The sequence below is a fragment of the Solenopsis invicta genome, unplaced genomic scaffold (assembly GCF_016802725.1).
Source record: "Solenopsis invicta isolate M01_SB unplaced genomic scaffold, UNIL_Sinv_3.0 scaffold_373, whole genome shotgun sequence".
In the NCBI taxonomy this organism is placed as follows: domain Eukaryota; kingdom Metazoa; phylum Arthropoda; class Insecta; order Hymenoptera; family Formicidae; genus Solenopsis; species Solenopsis invicta.
In genome coordinates this window covers 6914-28879 of record NW_024105281.1, presented here as the reverse complement: position 1 = coordinate 28879, position 21966 = coordinate 6914, and the positions used below count along the sequence as shown (strand labels likewise).

The window sequence follows — 21966 nt, the reverse complement described above, 5'->3', positions numbered from 1 at the left end:
GTTCTTCGCTATTTAAAGGGAACTGCAGACCTAGGAATCGTATACGAAAAGAATTGCCGAAGATTACTTGGCCACGTCGACGCCGATTGGGGCAACTGCATTATTGACGGGCGCTCCTATACCGGATACGCGTTCTTACTGCCTAGATGAGTTATCAGCTGGGAGTCCGAAAAGCAACAAACTGTGGCATTATCTTTGACTGAGGCCAAATATATGGCTCTTAGCGATGCTGAAAAAGAGGCCATGTACCTGCGGAAAATTGTATTGGAACTCGGCCTGAATGATCTGGAAGATATAATCATATTGAGTAATAACCAAGAAATTTTGTCTCTTGCTAAAAATCCCGTGTTTCTCGCACGATTGGATATAGATATAAGACATCATTTCGTCAGAGATTTAATTGAAAGCGGAGATTTATGGACGGAACATGTGTCTACCGACGATATAATGGCCGATATCCTCACGAAGAGTCTACCTGGACCTAAGCATCAACATTGTGTGAACCTACTGGGACTTCGAAAAATTGTCTCATTACATAGGCACTCTTGAGGGGAAGTGTTGGAATGCAATACGTCCCCATATTAAGTACTGTCTTCATAGGCCGTCCTACATGCGTTCAGATAGCACATCTGTAACTACATTTTTGTAACACACGGTCTACACACAAAAAACAACTTTCTGATTCACGCGTTTAACTAACAACTGCTCCATTTAAATTAATAGTTGTTAGTAGCAATTAGAGACGATTGGTTCGTACTTTTAGATCCAACCAATCACCTTTGATTATTACTTACGCTATCAGCGCCGTGAGCGCGTTCTTATTGTATGGTACACCCACGGTCATCAATTCTGTCCCTCGGAAAATTTTTCAAACTGACAAGTCACTATCTGTCTACATACTTGCAGTTTATGATTAACGTAGAAATTATTAATTAAATGCCGCTGGAACAATGACAATACAATAATTTAATAATAGTTTGATAATTTTTAAAAATTTATCTTTAATTTATCTTCTTTTTCATCACGAGAAATTATTAATCTTCAAAACTCAAGTTTGCGGATTAATTTTCGAAAATTTATCACATTTGACAGAAAGGTTACACCATCTTTATGTCAAATGCGGTCGCAAGCGGCCGTCGCGACTGTAAACATAGACGTTACGTTAAACATGAACTGTGAGTGTGTAACGTTGCCGTTTTTCTCTCGCGTGGACTAGCTCGTCGGAGCGGTGCGATTGAAAGGGCTCGCTCGGGAAGAGAGGAAAGAGTCGGACGTGTGTAAATGATGAGTCGGCGGTATGTGTGCGTGCTATAATTTACATGTGCTTTTTATTTACTAAGTTCGAGCGGGTACAGACGTTCGATGCGCGCGGACGGACAAAATACACGAATTCGGAACGGCGCGCGGACGGACAGATTTTCGTGAACGCGGCTATCTACAGTTCGGTATGTACAGATGCTTCGCGAGGTGTCGCCAGGCAACGGGACGCGGACGATACTCGGATGCGGGCGCGGCTTTCCCGCGGTGTAACGGTGCGCGCAGGGCGGAACTTCGCGACGCGAGGTGGCGATGCGCGAATCGGTAAGGCGACCGCGGCCGCGTGCGGGCCGATGACGATGGCGGCTGGGATGCCACGAAACGCGCCGAGTACCTCGGTCGAAACCCCGTGTCGGCGATTCCGCTTGGTTGCGTTTCGTGGAGGAGCGGAATGTAACCGCGGCTCGAGAGCTGATCGGGAATCCTCCCCTCGCCAAGGACCTTGACGAGAGTTGGACGCTCGGGCTCGAGGGAATGCGGAGGGTGAGGAGTGGTGCGGAAATTTGCGGAGTACCTCCGCCGTGGCCAAGCAACCTTCGACCACTTTTATTCCCAGGATTGTCAGGCGCAGCGGATCAGCGGGTGATGCTGGCTAACGGGAAACAGGTGCCTCTATCGGAGCACGCGGCCCTATATATACCCGGCGACTCCGTTTGCCTCCGTCATTTTCGGCGCTTGACGGCGGGGTCGCCGGAGTGGGACGAACGCGCGCTCCTTCGTATGCGCGTGCGCGCCGACTTGACGCGCGCGATGGACCGACACGGTCTTATCGCGCGAAGTTTCTATTAACTTTTACATTTGGGTGCCCGAGGCACCCCCGGTTATAGCCGGCGGCTCTCTTTCTCCGGCTGTCGGTGGTCGGGGACGATGCATAACATTTTCGGGGGTGTGCATCGTTACAAGTGTGTAGAAAGATAGTCTCAGTTTGGAAAATTTTCCGAGGGACAGAATCGATGACCGTGTATACAAGACAATAATTCGTTTTTGTTTTAAGGGACCAATTTTCAAGTTACGAATAACTTTCGCATACGAAAATAGCAGTACACAATCAGCTAATTACAGTCAAAGAACTATTATTTTCGTACGCAACAGTTATTCATATGTACTTAGATTAAGGTTTTAGTAACCTAATTAAATGTAGCTATAGTAAAAAAAAACATTCGAAATCTAGTCGAAATCGAGCTAAAACTTGAGCCGAAATTGAACATTTTTTAGTCAATAATTCATCAAAAAGTGTGACATAATTGAATCAAAATCGATGAGTATTTTGATTAGTTTTTGATCACTATTTTCGATGTCAAATCGATATTGATTCGATGAGTCATTTCTGGCTGGGTATATATATATATATATATATATATATATATATATATCAGGAGCATCCTATGAGGACACTTTCAAAGGGCTAAGACATACTGTTGGGACATTTTGATACTTTGGGGATTGGTCTTAAAAAAATTTGAGTTTTATTGCACACATTGGGGTCTTATATATTAGGTGCGCAACTAAATTTTCGCTATTTTTTTTGAAAATGCAACTTTATTGTGAAAAAATGGTTACAAATGAATCATTCAAAGTATTGCCCATTACAAGCTACAACTTTTGCCCATTTTTCTGGCAGAGCTTAAATACCGTTACGATAAAAGTGTTCGTCTTTTGAGACTATCCACGAATCAAGCCATTTTTTGATGTCTTCATATGAGCGAAACTGCTGATCAGCCAGACTATGTGCCATCAAACGGAACAAGTAATAATCGGACGACGCAATATCTGGGGAATATGGCAGGTGGGGTAGAACTTCCCATTTGAGCGTTTCTATGTAGGTTTTAACGGATTTGACAACATAAGGCAGAGCGTTGTCATGCAATAGAATCACTTTGTTGTGTCTCTGCTCGTATTGTGGCTGTTTTTCGCGCAGGGCTCAGTCGCATTAATTGAAGTTGATACCGTTCTCTAGTGATGGTTTTGTTCGGTTTCAACAGCTCATAATAAATAACACCGACCTGGTCCCACCAAATACACGGCATAACCTTCGCAGCGTGGATATTCGGCCAAGCCGACGACGTAGAAGCATGACCGGGCAGTCCTCATGACTTTCTTTTATTGGGTTGCTGTAATGAATCCATTTTTCATTACCCGTTGCGATGCGATAAAGAAAACCCTTTCTTTTTTGCCGTTGAAGCAGTTGTTCACAGGTGAAAAAACGACGCTCAACGTCCCTTGGCTTCAAATCATAAGGAACCCAAGTTCCTTGCTTTTGAATCATTTCCAACGCATACAATCGCTTGGAAATGGCTTGGCGGGTAACTTCTAATGCTGAAGCAAGCTGTTCTTACGTTTGGCACGGATCCTCATCTAGCAATGCCTCCAATTCAGCGTCTTCAAATGTTTTTGGCCTTCCTTTACGCGGACGACCGTCAACATCAAAATCATCATTTTTGAAGCGACGGAACCAATCACAGCGCGTTGTTTCACTTAGAACAGCATTTCTGTAAATTTTTTGGAGCTTTCGATGCGCTTCAGCCGCCGTTTTCTTCGAATAAAGTAAGAAAATCAACACTTCCCGCAAATGTCGATTATTTGGCACAAAATCAGACATTTTCACACAATCAAAAGTATATAATGCTAAAACAAAATTACTAACGTGTCAACGCGGTTTGTTTACCATATGTCTAAGCTTGGTTCATGACGTTTGGATATGTCTAAATCGACCAGCACTTACTGCTAGAGCCATCTATTGACAAATGGCGGGAACTTAGCTGCGCACCTAATATTTCTATATTTAACGCATACTTTGGGGCAAAAATTTTAAATGATTTGGACTGTAGAGTGGCGCCACCTAGAAGCATGTCCTCAAACAATACATTGACTACTTTAAATCAGATAATGCATATTTTACAAGTATTCTTCTTAAGAGAAACGTGAAAACATATTAGAAGATTAATAGTAACTAATTATTGTATTGTTACTCAATTCTAGTATCATTATGTCAGTATTAAATAAATAGTAATAAAATAACTAATAATCGTAATATGTAATTAAAAATTTTATTTTCAATGCAATAAAAAAGCATGCAAGTTCATTTTTATGTATTATAAAATTTTTTAATTAAAACATTGATGGGAAACTGTCTCTAAATTATACAATAGATATAATATCCTGAATAAAACGTTATCAAACTAACATCTACCATGATAAATTTAAAACAAACGTTAAGATCCGACATAAAGGTTTTATAACAACGATTTTCGAGTTGTACATAATTTAAATAATATTTATTTCAAAAACCCACGGTTAAAAAATTCCAACTGTATAAAGTATATCTAAAAAGATTTGGATAAAACTTTTTACTGACACACAGAACATATGCCTTTAAAATTCTAGAACACAGGTTAATTTGAGAACGTTCTCGAGGGCATACATAGTTTGTAATTTAAAGATTGTGTTGACAATTTAAAGATTGTCTTCAAACAATGTTTTTGGTGAAAGAATTTAAAAATGTAATAACCTACTAAGTTATATTTTATTGGCAATGAAAAATCATATGATTTCCAATAATTTTTAACACAAAAATCAATAGCGGTTTTAACAGTTTAATCAGATGAGCAAATAGAATAAATACATTGTGGTACTTATACATTAGTAAACAAGAAATTAGCAATAAAATATTTCCACGTCGGCCCGTGCCTGGTAGGACAGTAACCAAACGGACATTCGTGGAGAGAATTGAGAGGTCAACCTTAAGCACTCTCCTTGTTAAGCGCGAGAATGTTGATGTTTACAAGTCGTGTTTGCCACGTGATCGTCGCTTGTTACATACAAGATGTTCGCTAAAAAGAGTTCCACTTTTCTCGGGATGACATACAAAATAAGCAGAAATATCCTTTGTCATATTGCAATATTCGCAAAATTTAGCGTCGTTTATAATTAAAATTGATTTAACCCGGTTTCCCATTAATTGTATACGCGCTTCTAGAACGGAGGGGAATAGTTTATTTCACGCAACAATAGACATTTGAACGTTGTCAGACCGTTTAAAAAAAACTTGCGTGGTAACTATGATCTCCAGGATGTGAAAGGGATGACCTTATCTCATCGCGTTGAAGCTTTTACCGACAAACTGGCTGGAATCGACTTTATGTGTCCAGAGTATATGATGATTACATTTGTTTGTGCCAACGAATACTTCTGTGATATTTCAATAATTTGGGGATTTGTTTAACAAAATTTGTGATTAATCGCATGCATTGAGATCTTTTTTGTTTCCAAAGTAAACGAACAATCTCTGTAATGATCAATATAATTTCAAAGTTTATGCCGGGTAGGTATAAATGTTTGTTTGTCAGTGATTTAAGTCATAAAAATTAATTTATTTTGTACACGTATCCTCGGTATAAAAATTATAACTATATAAAATATGTTTAGGTATACTGGTATAAATCGTTTTTACTGACACAGAGAACATATGTCTTTAAAATTTTAAGAAAAATGTTTAATTTATGAATTTTCATGTGTTCATATATAGTTAATGTAATTTAAAGACAGTCTCTAGTCATTACATTTAGTGTAAAGGTATAACATGCAACGATATATTATGTTAATAAAATAATATTTAAATATAAAAAATTATCAAGAAATTTTATAAACGTCAAATAATAAGTTACCTATAATTTTTTTAACTTAAACTGAAATCATATGTTCTACTAAAGAAATTGGTATTTAAACTGTATGAAATAAAGAGGTAAATAATAAAATGTTTCAAATATTTTGTGATATAAAATAGATTTTGATAATGTTGAGTGATAATATGTTCAATATGAGGACATTTAGGTTAGATACATCGGTTGTATAATTTCAAGAAAATATGCAATTAATGCCTAGTATTGTTAAACAATTTTTTAAATATGCATTATTGCTATTTTTTTATTCGTTGCTGTATAAATTTTTAATTGTATATAATGGATGAATCATAGCATTAATTAGAAGTGGATAATTTCACTTTAACAATTGGAAGTTTTATTTTATGTTTTCAAAGTAAATCCTTATCTTAATACTTTCATATTTTTAATTTTAATCTATTGTTATACTTTAAGTCCATATTCTACATAAAAAATAATTATTTTGTTTTATTGTTTTTAAAGTTTTTAATATTAAGACATTTTTTACAATTAAAAAGAATTTCAGATTTAAAGTCGAAGAAATTCGCCAATAATAGCCTAGAGCAGCACGTATTTCTTGAAGACTAAACATTTTATTATATTAATCCTTTAAAAACATGATTTGCTTAGATAATGAAAGCAAAAAAAATCCATAGTTCACGCTCATACATTTATGGTTTTTTCTATAGAAAATTTGATAAAAGTTTTTTTAAAATAAAAATAAAATTTGTACGATTTTTTTTTCAAATGACATAGTTTGTAGTCATAGTGAATATATTATTAATAATCGTAAATAATTTTATATACGTGCTTGTTGCTTCCTAAAACTGTTTAGTGAATGTATAAGTCAAATTATACGTTCAACATGTGAACTGTCCTCAAATTGTACGCTTGACATATCAAATGGAAGTCCCTGCTAAAAATTCCATTAGAAGCGAATAGATTCTTTAATAACAGGAAAAGAAACGTGTATTAATGTAATCAAAAAATGGATAGAATGTTGAAATAACGTTTATTACGGAATCTATCTATTTCTAATGGAATTTTTACCAAGGATTATACACTCGACATATTTTATGGAAATATAATGTTCTCAAATTAAATATTCTATCTCTATACTTTATAATGTATTTTGTCCCCAGAGTTGCTTTTGTATAACATAAATATATAACTCGTACTTTGAGAACAAAATTTATTTTAAAAGTATAGAGATAGAATGTTTAATTTGAGGACATTTTATATCCATAAAACATGTAGAAAGTATAATTCGGTGACATTTCCCTCAGGTATGTCCAATGCATAATGAGAGGACAATTTATATGTTGAATAATTTGAGGACAGTCTTCAACTAATGCTTTCAATCAAAAAGATTTAAAGTATGCATTGATTGTAAGATTTCTAATAGTATATTGCTCCATAAATGAAATCTTCAATTGCATATTGTTTGTGAAATAGTAAGGCACCAATCAGCTGAATAAGAATAGGATGTCCCAAATTACGCTCTTGACATATATACACCCACACACACCCACACACCCACACACACACACACACACACACACACACACACACACACACACACACACACACACACGCACGCACGCACACGCACACGCACACGCGCACGCACACGCACACGCGCACGCAAACGCACACGTACACGCACACGCACGCGTACAGGGTGTCCCAGACCACTTGTCTTACCCAATTTTTTTGTAAATGCGACATTTTAAAGAAAAATGTTTCAGACAAAAGTTGCATGGTTTCGAGGGAAACATAAGATAATGTCATTAATTTGACCTTGAATAGTTGCTTGAAAGTCACGTAAAGAACACCTTTAATTTTTTTAATGGGACTGCCAACTTTTAATTACATATTCTTGTAGCTTATCTCGAGACCTTTCTAAAACACTACAAGAAAGTATATTTTTGTTAAGTACATTCCAAGTTGTGAGGCTTGAAACTACGGTGTACTGTAACTTTCAAGCAACACAACTCGAAAAGTACTTAACAAAAATAAACTTTCTTGTAGTGTTTTGGAAAAGTCTCAAAATAAGCTACAAGAATATGCAATACAAAATATAGATTGTTAGAGAAGTACCGATACCCTTTAATTAGAGAACTACCGACACTTTAATATTGTATTTTTTATTACGTATTTATTAATCTCGGTAAAATTTTATCAGTGATTCTACGTGGATGAAATGTATTAAAATCTACATAGAAATGTCCACGTAGGATTCATGTGTATATCAGGTCGATAAAGGTCCTATCCACGATTTTTACATAATACACGTAGATAGAAGGTGAAATCCACGTACCTGTTCTCATCGGGCGATGTCTTTCACAGACAGTTTTTTGTTACATACTCTTTTTGACGAGGATGACGTCTCTCATAAACGTGATGTGTTTTACGCACATAAAAAAATTACATAACTTAATTATATAAAGTAAAGTTGACAGAACTCACAAATATTAAACTCAAAATAAAGATAAGCAATGAGAGTCTACGCGGTTGTTGGTGCGTATATATATAGAACTAATTAATATCTATTGATTGAACCGTGCTAGTGAACAGAACTATTAACATTTGGGGCAACGCTGTAAATTTGGATTTTTATACATTGAATTTTAACCATATGCCAGCGTCAACTACTATATTCTTTGCATCTTCTCCTTTTGCATGGCGACTTGTAACTTACACAGAACCAATCTTCTTACTGATGTTTATTGTCACAATTTAATATGGTGTAATTACTCGAATTAACACCTGAATAGGATAGAGTTTGTAACGACCTGGCTTTTCCGCGCACGGGGCGGCGTGAGTTTGGCTGGCGAGGACGCGGATGAGGTCGCCAAGAGAACTAGACTTGGATAGTTAATAAATAAGCGAGTCTTTATTTCGCATATGTTTGGTATTATACAAGATCGTGGCGTTCTGGACGCGGCGCGCGGACGGACGGATGACGATGACGCTTGGACGTAACAAACGCTTAGAATTACGCGCGGACGGACAAACGGAAAATCAGAACGCGCGGACGGAAAAACGCTAGGTACATATAACGCGAGAGTCAGAACGGTCGGATTTAAACGCGGTATTTGTTTACGCTACAAGCGGTCTTTATTTACAAGCACGGGATTCCGAGCCGAGATTCTTGGAATTCGGAATCCCTATTGACGCGCTGGTGCCGTGGCCTTGCCGAAGGCCATAGTCACGGCCGGAGACGTTGCGCGTGCGGTACAGCTGTACTTATATCCAATCGCGACGCGCTGCGGTTAGTACCGCGATGTTCGGTGGCGGTGGCAATCGACTCACGCCAAGATTTCTTGGTGGAGGCGCGGAACTCCACACCTTGAGTCGTGAGTCGATACCGAGACAGGACGGCGGATCGGAAAAGTGCAGACTACCAGAATCTCCTCGTGGAGCCCAAGATAGACTTGAGCCCGTGAACCGGCGGTCTAGGAAGCGGATGGCTCGTGTCAAGATGGCTTGACTGAAGCTAAGTTCACTTAACTCCACTAAGCGTTCAGGATATACTTCGTTGTTGGACGGAAGGCAGACGGAGAAGAAGCCTCGACTATAGGAGCGGCGGCGCTTATATAGTCGAGTCTCGTGGGCAGGGACGGTGTGGGGGTACGGAACGGTACGGTATCGAAGGAGGAATCCCTGCCGCTCGAGATCGGTCCAGCGGCCGCCACTACGGTCAAGCGCGTGCGCGCGAAGATCTCTCGACGCGCGAATGCGTATACGCGCGCTACGTCGGTTTTACATCTCTTATTGGCGCTGTGCACCGGTTTCTCGCCGTCCGGTGGTTGCTCGGCCGGACAGCCTGGAACGGTGAACGGTCCGAGGGGAGGTGCGGAAAGGGGAAGGTCCCAGATGCGCACGGACCCAATCGGACACCGCCAATCACGTAATCTAATCTAACCCAACCAACGGAAATACTCTAGGCATCGGCCGCTATAATTGGTGGTGTCCAATTGGGTCTGTGCGCATCTGGGACCTTCCCGCGGAAAGGCGGTTTGTTACAAGTTATTGCATTCGCCATGTGATAAGGTTGAGCTTTCTCCGTTAATTTTGTGTTTTTGCTGAAGATGACCCAAAATCGGATCGAAACGTTCGTTATTTTCTGTACTAAATATTTATAATGTTAGAATAAATTAGTTCTATTTATACTCACCAACAACCGCGTGGATTCTCATTGCTTATCTTTATTTTGAGTTTGATTATATAACATAAGTTATAATTTACATAACCTTTTTACTATAAATTATAGGTATTTATTCTTTTTTTAACTTAAACACGTCGTTATATGCATTTTATCATCTGGGGCCTTACACCGCTATTCGCCCCTAATTTTTTGGATCTGGCCGCTGGAAGTGGCCGCTAACTTCAGCGTCATCATAAGTAGATAACTTTATCATATGCATTATGTACTCGACAAAGTTAAAAATTAAAGAAAATATATTGAGTGTATAACTTAATTTGGTCTGTTTTTTTGCTGGAAAAACGCATTTATTTGAACGATAAAATGAATTAATACCTTATATTCAAAGTATTGTCCTGTTACGTCCAGAATTCTCGAAATAAGTCTCTTGGGTCGACTTGCAGGTAGAAACTTATGGAAATGATTTGAGTGAGATGGGAAGAACGGAACAGGCCTAATCTCGCGCACACATGTTTCCGGGCGAGTGCGACGAGTGGAATGCGTCAGGTGAGTTAGAATGTAGGTCAGGTGTCGAGAATGACGGCCTATGACTCTCATTCAAACTCTTGCATTCGTGTAGTCTTTATTTTGGTAAACGAATTAAATTGCTTTTACGCGGGATCGGACTAAGTGCAATTTTATCAGAGCGGGAATTAGAGGTGATTGAAATAAACGAAAATGATTAAAATTAAAGATTACAATTTATTTTAACATAATAAAAGAAATAAACGATTACAATGATAAGTGATGATTAAAATAATAATAATTAATTCGTGAATAACATTTTTGTTTGCAGAGACCATGTGCGATAAAAGAATAAAAAAATCTTGTGATAGGTTTAAGAAATCTTAACAGAAAATGCAATTATAAACTTAAATTCTAATCGGTTACATTTGAGATTAACGAGATATAAATGTGCGTGTGTGGGTGTGTATATTGTGGTCAGGGAATTTTTGGTTATTCAGGTAATTCTTGAACCGAATCGAAGATTTCTTCCAATTCATTGGCTACTTCTTCGATTTGCTCTATTGGGACTTTGTTTACGATATTTTCTATTTCTTCGGGAGTAAATAGTGAGAAGGAACGTTGGTATTCTACATGAGGTTCGGGGAAGGATGACGACAGGGGGAAAGAGAGAATGATTCGGCGGACGGATTTGAGACTGGTGGAGATGAATCGGTCGGTTCGTCGGAAATTCTTAAATTAGTTAGAGCGCTAGGCAAAACAGAATTTTCTTCTCGCAGATTGTTTAATTTTTCGGAGAGCGATAACGATGCGGCAAGATTCCGGACCTTCCTGTTTCGATGATTCAGACAGTTCTTAATGCCTCTTCGAGATTTATGTTTAGAAACTCGATTACGCACTAGAATGAATTTGAGATTTAAGGCTACGTTCTCTCTTTCTAATAAAGGAAAATAAAATCTAGATTGTAACTACTTGAAAGAAAGAAAAGGAAAGAGTTTGGATTAATAAAAAAAAGGAATTCTTTGTTTCCGATGAAAGCAAAAAAAGCTGCGAATTCAATCAAACGAGAGTTTGATTGTATCCAGCAGGGATTAAAAGGTAGTTGCAGATTCAATATAAAGAACTCGATTGTATCCTGCGGAAAGAAAAAGAGAGTTGCGGACCCAATTGAAAGAGAGTTCGATTGTATCCTGCAGAAAGTAAAGGAATTGCGGACCCAATCGAAAGAGAGTTCGATTGTATCCTGCAGAAAGTAAAGAGAGTTGCGGACCCAATCGAAAGAGAGTTTGATTGTATCCTGCAGAAAGTAAAGAGAGTTGCGGACCCAATCGAAAGACAGTTCAATTGTATCCTGCAGAAAACAAAAGAGAGTTGCGGACCCAATTGAAAGAGAGTTCGATTGTATCCTGCAGAAAGTAAAGGAGAATTGCAGACCCAATCGAAAGAGAGTTTGATTGTATCCTGCAGAAAGTAAAAGAGAGTTGCGGACTCAATCAAAAGAGAGTTCAATTGTATCCTGCAGAAAGTAAAGGGAGTAATAGAAGGAGGAAAGGAAGGGTAGTAAAACAATACTCGGTATATAAGTATTTTGAAAAATATAATAAAAATCTTACTAGAGAGAGAAGGTAGTCTTATAGAGAGTAAAACTAATGGATGGCTAAGACTTACTGTTGGTTGAAATTTATAAAGGTGCGAACGATTTGGTATTTGGCGGAGCGGATTCAGCTTACAACGGCGGACGGCTGGTCGACGGTTGGCACTCAGAGTGTTCGGAAGTTGCAAAAGAACTTGTTGACTAAATTCTCACAATGCCGCGTCGAATTTAAGTGTGACGAATACAAATCCGAACGTCACAAACTCGGACATGTAATGTCACGGAATGTGCGACGGATCGAACTAGAGTGAACTATGAATCGCGAACAAGGAATGGCGAAAGAATGAGCAAATGAGCAGAATGAAAAAAAGTGCGCTCGAGCTCCGGAGCTCCTTCCTTTTATACCTGATTCTACCTATGATTCCTATGGGATTTTAATCCGCAGGTGTACTGTCTCTTATTGTTGCCCACGCGTTTTCAGAACGTTCGGTTTTTAATCTGATTTTCCTCTGGGTAATCCATCCTATCGGTTAGGTTCCTTAGAAGATCGTTATCTATTAATTGCCCGACAAGTGTTTCGTGTTGATGGGGTCAATCATCCGCGTTTCAACGTTTGCTTCCGCCAAAACCGGCACGTGTCAAGCGTAGACCAATCATATTGACTCGACCGGACAATGTTAGCGTATCTGCGCGGTTAAGATAGACCATCTGTTCGCGATTTTTAATTGCTTGGCTGCATCAATTTCGAAAACAAAGGATTGTTACTCCGCAGGACGTAACAGTCTATTGCTAGCTACTATTTTTTCCCGTTTTTCTGGCAATTTATGGATTCCGTCGCGGAAGAAGGGTTCATCTTTTAAAGCCAAGAATGAATCGAGCCAATTTTTGATACCCTGTTCTGAAGTAAAGCGTATTCTAATCAAAGCGTTCTGCATCAATCGAAACAAATGATAGAAAGGGGCAAGGTATGGGCTATGAGGCGGGTAAGCCAGAACTTCTCATCCGTTATTTTCCAAATAGCTTTTAACCAAAACAGCAACATAAGGTCGAGCGTTGTCATGGTGAAAGATTATGGAATCAAGTCTAGTCGCATATTTTGGACGTTTTTTGGCTATAACTCGCTTTAAATTGTTGCCTGTAGGTGTCTCCCGTGGGTTGACCAGGTTTTAGCAGCTCATAGTGGATCACACCCTTCTGATCCCACCAAATACAGAGCATTACGTTGACACCATGGATATTCGGCTTTGGCGTTAATGTTTCCGGTTGGCCATACGATGTTTTGCGTTTCGAGTTGATGTAGTGAATCCATTTTTGGTCTCCGATAATGATTCGATGCAGAAAAGACTCCTTTTTGTACCGTTTAAGCGACATTGCGGACATGCAGAATCGTCGTTCGATATCTCTCGCTTTCAATTCGTATGGGACTCAATTTTCTTGTTTTTGAATGTATCTCGCAGCTTTGAAATAGTCGTTTTGAAATAGCTTGTTGAGTAACTTTCAATGTTTTTGCGAGCTCTTCTTGCGTTTGACACGAATCTTGATCGAGTAATGTATCTAATTCCTCATCTTCAAACTTTTTCGGTTGACCCAAACACTCTTTGTCTTCAACAGTATAATCACCACTTTTAAATTGTCGAAATCATCCGCTACAAGATTTATCCGGTGGTACAGATTTACCATACACTTCCACAAGCATTTGATGCGCTTCAGTTGCACTTTTCTTTCAATTGAAACAAAAAATTAAAACTTTTCCTAGTAAAAATTACAGACAGAAACTGACAGAAACAGACAGGATTTCTATCTGTTTCTAACTACAAGGTGTCCGTTCTATCTGCAAATACAACATGCGGATAAGAATCCGCATTTGCAGTAATAGATCCTATTCGTCTTCGTCTGTATCTTGTCCGTAATCACATTTCCATTGCATCTATCCGCCATTACGGACAGCAATCTTGTCCGTTTCTATCCGCATCGTGTCCGTAATCAGACTTCACTTGTATCTGTCCGTAATTGCGTACAGAAGTTCTGTCTGTTTCTGTCCGCATCCTATACATTGCGATTTCTATCTGCACATGTCTGCAAGTATGTGCAGGAATCCTATCCGTTTTTATCCGCATTGTATCCGTCGCGATTTCTGTCTGCTCCTGTCGGCGATTACGTACAGAAGACTTATCCGTCACTATCCGCAATGTATTCATCGGGATTTCTGTCTACTTCTATCCGCGATTACGTGAACGAATCCTATCCGTTTCTATCTGCATTCTATCCATTGCGATTTCTATCCGCAATTGTCCACGATTACGGATAACAATCCTGTCTGTTTCTATCCGCATCTTGTCCGGAATCACATTTTATTTGTATCTGTCTGCAATTACGTACAAAGGTTCTGTCAGTTACTGTCTACATTCTATACGCCGCGATTTTTGTTTGCATCTGTCTGCAATTACGTATCGGAATCCTATTCGTGTCTATTCCGCATTGTATCTGTTGCGATTTTATGTGCATCTTTCCGCGATTACGAACAACAGTCCTGTCCGTTTCTATTTACATCTTGTTTGTATTCACATTTCATCTGTATTTGTCGCAATTGCGTACAGAAATTCGATCCGTATGCATCCGCATTGTATCCGTCAAGATTTCTATCTGCATCTGCCCGTATATATAAATAATTAAAACCCGATCCTGCCAATGGTCCAACCAGCAAAAATAACAAAAAGAATTTGAATTGGAAATAGAACCGAAGCATGAAAAAACATTACTGATGTAAAAAGAACTTGTCAAAACTCAATATTGCAACCAATTGTTATAAACAAATTATTAAAAATTGACTGTAGAGGAAACTGATTACGCTAATCGATCCTACGTAAAAAATGACTCAATATATGAACATACGAGGTGTGTTCAAAAAGTATCGCGAATTTTGAATTTTCGCGGGTTACGTATATTCGAATTTCGATCTTTTTGTGGCGTTATGTTGGTACTCATGTCTCTCACTTATGCCGACAAGCTCGGCCATTTTGAATGTTCACTTAATTGTTGACAGCTGCTTTGCTTGCACGTGTTTTGGATCGTCTTCGATTTTTACCTATTCAAAAAAATGGATCAAAGAACCTGTATCAAATTTTGTGTGAAAAACGAAATTAAGTGCGCGGATGCATTCCGAATGTTGACTGTGGCATACGGAGAAGCTACCTTGGACCGAAGCAACGTTTATCGGTGGTACAAAATGTTCTCAGAAGGCCGAGAAGATGTGAACGACGAAGAGCGTGCCGGACGCCCGAGCACTTCAACAACAGACGGAAAAATTAATGAAGTGGAGAAAATGGTATTGGCCAATCGTCGAATCACCGTTAGAGAAGTTGCTGAGGACCTAAACATATCGATTGGCTCGTGCCATTCGATTTTCATCAATGATTTGGGCATGAGACGGGTCGCCGCGAAATTCGTACCAAAATTGCTCAATTGCGACCAAAAACAGCATCGCATGAACATTGCTAATGAGATGTTGGACTCTGTCCGCGACGACCCAAATTTGCTCCAGAGGGTCATAACTGGTGACGAATCGTGGGTTTATGGTTATGACGTGGAAACCAAAGCTCAATCATCTCAATGGAAGCTGCCGCACGAACCAAGACCGAAAAAAGCGCGCCAAGTTCGGTCGAATGTGAAAGTTTTGCTGACAGTTTTCTTCGATTGCAGGGGCGTGGTGCATCATGAGTTCTTGCCACAGGGTAGAACGGTCAATAAGGAATATTACCTGCAAGTTATGCGCAATTTGCGCGAAGCAATCCGCCAGAAACGCCCGGATTTGTGGAAGAACAAAAATTGGCTTTTGCACCACGATAACGCCCCTGCTCACACATCGTTGCTTGTGCGCGACTTTTTGGCCAAAAACAACACACTAATGATGCCGCAGCCACCGTATTCCCCAGATCTGGCCCCCTGTGACTTTTTCTTGTTCCCTAAACTGAAGAGGCCCATGAAAGGACGACGTTACGCTACGCTTGACGAGATAAAGACGGCATCGAAGGAGGAGCTGAACAAGATAAAAAAAAATGATTTTTTGAAGTGCTTCGAAGATTGGAAAAACCGTTGGCACAAGTGTATAATATCTCATGGGGATTACTTTGAAGGGGACAAAATAGATATTCATGAATAAATAAATAATTTTTGAAAAAACACAAAATTCGCGATACTTTTTGAACACACCTCGTATATAACGCTTTCTTAACTGGTATTATAATAGTTATTATAATTGTTATAAACAAATTAGTTGAAAAATTGCTTTTTGCAATGTGCTTTTATGTTTATAATAATGTTTAAAACAATTTTAATTGTTATAAATAAATTTTTATAAACATAAAAAATATTTTGCAAAAAGAAACAATTATAATTGTTATAAACATAAAAAGCACATTGCAAAAAGCAATTTTGAAACTAATTTGTTTATAACAATTATAACAACTATACCAATTAAGAAAGCATTAGTATATATGTTTATCGAGTCATTTTTTTACATAGAATCAATTTGTAATCAGTTTTTCTCTACAATCAATTTTTAGTAATTTATTTATAACAATTGGTTGCAAAATTAAGTTTTGAAAAATTCTTTTTACGTCAGTAATGTTTTTTCATGCTTTGATCCTATTTTTAATTCAAATTTTTGTTGCTATTTTTGCTGGTCGGACCATGAGCAGGATCAGGTTTTAATTAATTATATGCTGACAGATAGAAATAGATAAAAATATTAATGCATACAATACGGATAAATACAGATACGATTCCTGTACGTAATTGTAGAAAGATGGGGACAGAAACCGCGGCGTCTAGAATGCAGACAGAAACAGACAGAATTTCTGTACGCAATTACAGACAGATACAGGTGAAATGTGATTACGGATAAGATGCGGGTAGAAACGGATAGGATCGCTGTCCGTAATCGCAGACAGGTGCAGATAAAAAACGCGCTGGATACAATGCGGATAAAAACAGATAGGATTCTGATACGTAATTGCAGACATATGCAAATCTTGGCGTGTAGAATGTAGAAAGAAAAGGAACAGGTTTTAATTATTTATATAGTTTATATAGTTTATTTTAAAAATATCTAAGCCTGAATAATCAAGGGTTAATAAGAGTGTTTGCGCGATACTCAACATGTAAGTTTTTTTCTGTTCAAATCAGCTTTACTTCAAATATAACTTTTTATTAACGATATCACTTGTGAACGATTAGCTCAGTGTTAGCGTATTAGGTTATTGTCCCGAAATCTTAGGTTTGAATCCCGCCGACACCAATATGCGTTTTTAAAATTGTAAAATAATGCGTAATTGTAATTAGTAAAATAGAATATATGGAAATTAGATTAACCTCTAATAAAAATAAGAATAATAAGATCTGCAAGAAAACAAAAAAAATCTTTTTTATAATAAAAATCTTTTGTATACGCGTTTGCATATAGAAACGGACAGGATGCGTGTACGTATTTGCAGACAGAAACGGACAGGGTGCGTATGTATACAATTGTAGACCTAAATGGATATGATGCATATAGGTACGCATTTGCAGACAGAAACGGATAGAATTCGGAGTTGTCTATCCGTTTTTACAAACAGAAACTAATAAATTGCAAAACACATTTCTATCGGTTTCTGTCTGTAATTACGGATTAAGAAACGCATAATAAAGCAGATACGGATAGAATACGTTTTCTATCTGTTTCTATCCGTAATTTTTACCAGGGTCCCGCAAATGTGGCTTATTTGGAACAAAACTCGACATTTTCAACGCAGTAAAGTTAAACTTGTTGTACAAAACTCAATGGCTTGTAAACAATATTTGCTTGACAGATGTTGACACTTTACGATACAGTAAAACTTAACTGTCGCCATCAATCATTTGTGGGGATAAAGGTTCCCAATATATACACAAAGTTAAATAAGATAACAAAACTTTATTCAATAATGCGTCAGTCTTATTCTTTGGAATAATCAATAGCACAGATTAAGTCTTGTCTCTTCTCGTGGTCTCTAACGGAGTGAGTGACGCCGAGCGAGCGTCTCCCACGCTAGCGCCAAGAATGCGCGGACTCCGTGGTATTACGTGTAGCGTTCTAATTGGTTGCCTTCTTTGTCCAGTGGAACTTGTGCAGCCGTCTGTCGGCGTAATGGAAAGCCGCCACACATTTATAGCACTTAGAGCCATTTTTTGAAAACAGACCAAACTAAGTTGTACATCCAATACATTTGAAGAAAATGAAAAAACTGCTAAAATTAGTTAAATTAATTTTTCTGACAAAAAAAAATTAAAATCTTATAGTTTAAATTAAGTGAACTCTATAATTTTACTACTGTTTACAGATGTGTAATCGGAGGTAATTGTATTTAAAAACGTAATATATGTCAATCGGATGTACTTAAGACCAAAAAATAATTTAAAAAATTGGTTCTTATTTTTTTTGACACGTTCCACTAAATTCAAAAATCTTGAATATAATATAAATGACTTATTCACTAAATTTTTTTGAAAGTGGCCACTATTTTAGATCAAAAGATAATGCGATTTTAAGAATTCTAGATTTTTTTAAAAACAGAATTTTTTGCCTTTTATAACCATTTTTTGTAAAGATTAATTTAGATTTAACGGAGAAAAAAGTGTTAATGAAAAATCACATTTCTTGCGATATTTCGAAACTGTGGGGGTCTTTTGAAATGAAACTTGGCACAAAATTTTCTTTTATCTAGGTGGATATTTTGCTCTATATAACGATTGATTACGCGTGGGGCTCAAAATCACTCTTCTTATTCCTCTATACCCTTTATCGACTTGTGTGTGTGTGTCCTGTATTGTACCGTGTTCCATAACACATCTCATTATTCTGCGAATTTTGTTGTTTGATAATTATAAATGATTTTCTACGTAATTTTTCCGGGAAAAAATTTTTCCGTATATAATTATATACAGTTATAAATAATGATATATCAAACATGTCTATATATATTAAAATACCAATAATAATATATAATTATAGATACAATATAGTATATGGACCTATTTAATATATATAATACTTTAGTATATAATTACGTATAACTATATATAATTATGTATGAAAAATTGTTTATCTAATTGTACATGAAAGAACACAAGTGATTGCAGAAATTGCATATTGCATTATTAGTTTTTTTAAATAAACGGAATAAAAGAATTAAAGAACGATTTTGGCTATATTTATAAAAAAAATAAATATTACAAAGCAAGTTATTTCCAATATTTTAATCGATGACCTCATATAACACTGTACTTTTTTTTTAAATTAATTTTTGTTTACTAAACCTTTTACATGGGATTTTTTTGAAAAATAGATTAGTTGGGAATTATGAACTTGACGAAAAAAATCGCACAAAAAAGTTTTGGTAAAGAAATATATTTTATATTTACAACACTTTTACGGTCTGCTTATTTTCTCTGTTTCTATTTAATCTTATTTTTTTCTTTTGTATTTACTTTTAAACATATACAAATACAATTCTAGAAAAGTTTAATTAACTTTATAATTGAAACGATTAATTGAAAAGATTCATTTGAACATATTTTTATAAAATAATAAAATCTTTTCGTTTCTTTTAGATTAGACGATATTCAAGATAAGGCCACTTATCGAGGAGATTTTCCCGTAGCCAGTTCCATTTATGGAATTAGTAATACTCTAAACGCCGCAAATTACGCACAAATGAATGCGTTAGAAAAAATGGGCACCATCCATCCTGAGGTAAATAATTGCATCTTATATTTGTAAAAAAAGGGGTAAAGGATTTCCAAATCTATAAAAGTAATACATCCTGAAAGTTATTGTAAAGTTATTGTATTTAATCAATAAAAGGATGACTTAATGATCTATTTAAGCACATTTATAAAAGCTTATATATTAAAATCGGACCAGTATAATGTATTATCTATAGATAAATAAAACGTAAACTAAGTTATCTAGTTTTTTAATAATTTAACAGGCAATTAAGATAACAATAGAAGGATTGCAAGAATTTTATAGAGGTCAAGGATTAGACATGTACTGGAAAGAAAATTTTATTTGTCCAACCGAGGAAGAATATAAAATGGTGACAAGAAGTAAATATTCATTTTTTTTACATATTACTACATCTGAAGATAATGCTTTTCTCCTCTATAAAATTCAAACATTAATTAATTTTGTAGAATGTGGATGGTTTCCAAGGTTGGCATATAAAGTAATGAAATTATTTTCTTCGTACGAAGAAGATTTATCACCGTTAATAAATATTATCGCATTATATTATCAGATAAATGATGATTATTGCAATTTATGTCAGGTAAGCAAATTTGTTTAATTTAATTAAATAAATTTAATTAAGTAAATTTGTAGTGTAACTAAATTTATTGTTATTATAGGACACTGATGATGATGACAATTATTGTTCGGATTTATCTGAAGGAAAATTTAGTTTTCCTGTAATACATGCAATTACAGAAAATCCCGAGGATAAACAAATATTAAGTATCCTTTATTAAACATTATATTTAATATAAAATACTGTAATTAATATATAAGAAATTAATTAGTAAAAAATGTGTATAATTTCTATAATTTTTATAAATATAATTCCTTAATGTAATGTATAAAGATATTTTAAAACAACGGACCACCGACAGAAAGATGAAACGATACTGCGTAAATTTACTAGAAAATTTTGGTTCTCTCAAATACACGGAAGATGTACTTAAAAAATTAAAAAAGGAAATAGAAATAGAAATTAAACGATTAGGGGGAAATCCACGTTTCCTGAGTTTCCTGGCTTTGAAGAATTGTAAAAATACTATAATAAAATAAGAAAGCACTTTGGTATTAAGATAATGTATTCATTATTGGTTTTTTCTTGTTTTATCAGCATTCCGACTATATATATATATATATATATATATATATATAGAGAGAGAGAGAGAGAGAGAGAGAGAGAGAGAGAGGAAAAGTAAACTTTCTTGTAGTGTTTTGGAAAAATCTCAAAATAAGCTACAAAAATATGCAATAAAAAATATAAATTGTTAGAGAAATACCGATATTCTTTAATTAAGGAACTACCGATCAGTGTTGATAGACGGGCCGGGTTTTTTCGCGCATGCGCGTCCATTAAAGCTGCAGTAAAGGTCCCCGCACACACTCTTATAAAAATAGAATTTTGGTCGAATCGTCTGAAACTTTCAGAACAGTTATTTCTACCATGCTAATCGAAAGTCATAATGGGCACAAAGTTTAGCAATGGCCAGTTTTTGAGATACGTATGGTAAAAATTCAGAAAAATAATTTATTGAAAGCACTAGATTGTTGTATAGGTTATTATATTATCTATAATATAATAATATTATATTATTGTTATATTATATTAATAATAATATTATATTAAATAATAATAATATTATTGGCCACTGTTTCGATTGACCACCGTCCAGATTGATTGACATTAACGTGATAAGTAAAGTTAAAGTGGTTTACGTAAGTAAAGTAGTCTTTATTAGAGAAAATCAGATAACAAAAAATTTTATCTTAAGAACTTAAAACGACAATGGAGAAAATACTTTCTTATGATAGTATCTTAGTCTTGTGATAAATGCCTCTTCTCATCATTGTTTATCTCTTGAACGTAATTATAATAAAGAACCCAGTTGGCACACAGATTCAAAAAAAATTAAAA

At 36.2% G+C, this 21966-nt stretch overlaps 1 protein-coding gene across 1 annotated transcript; it reads left to right on the top strand.

Annotated features, from left to right (window-relative positions):
- Positions 1-213: 213 nt before the first annotated feature.
- On the top strand, positions 214-21084 carry LOC105193146 (geranylgeranyl pyrophosphate synthase; the record flags this gene model as incomplete). Its single annotated transcript, XM_026141556.1, has 6 exons — positions 214-539; positions 19871-20012; positions 20251-20368; positions 20456-20589; positions 20669-20774; positions 20902-21084. Coding segments are annotated over exons 1-6 (1009 nt in total), but the record flags the coding sequence as incomplete, so codon positions are not given.
- Positions 21085-21966: the final 882 nt, after the last annotated feature.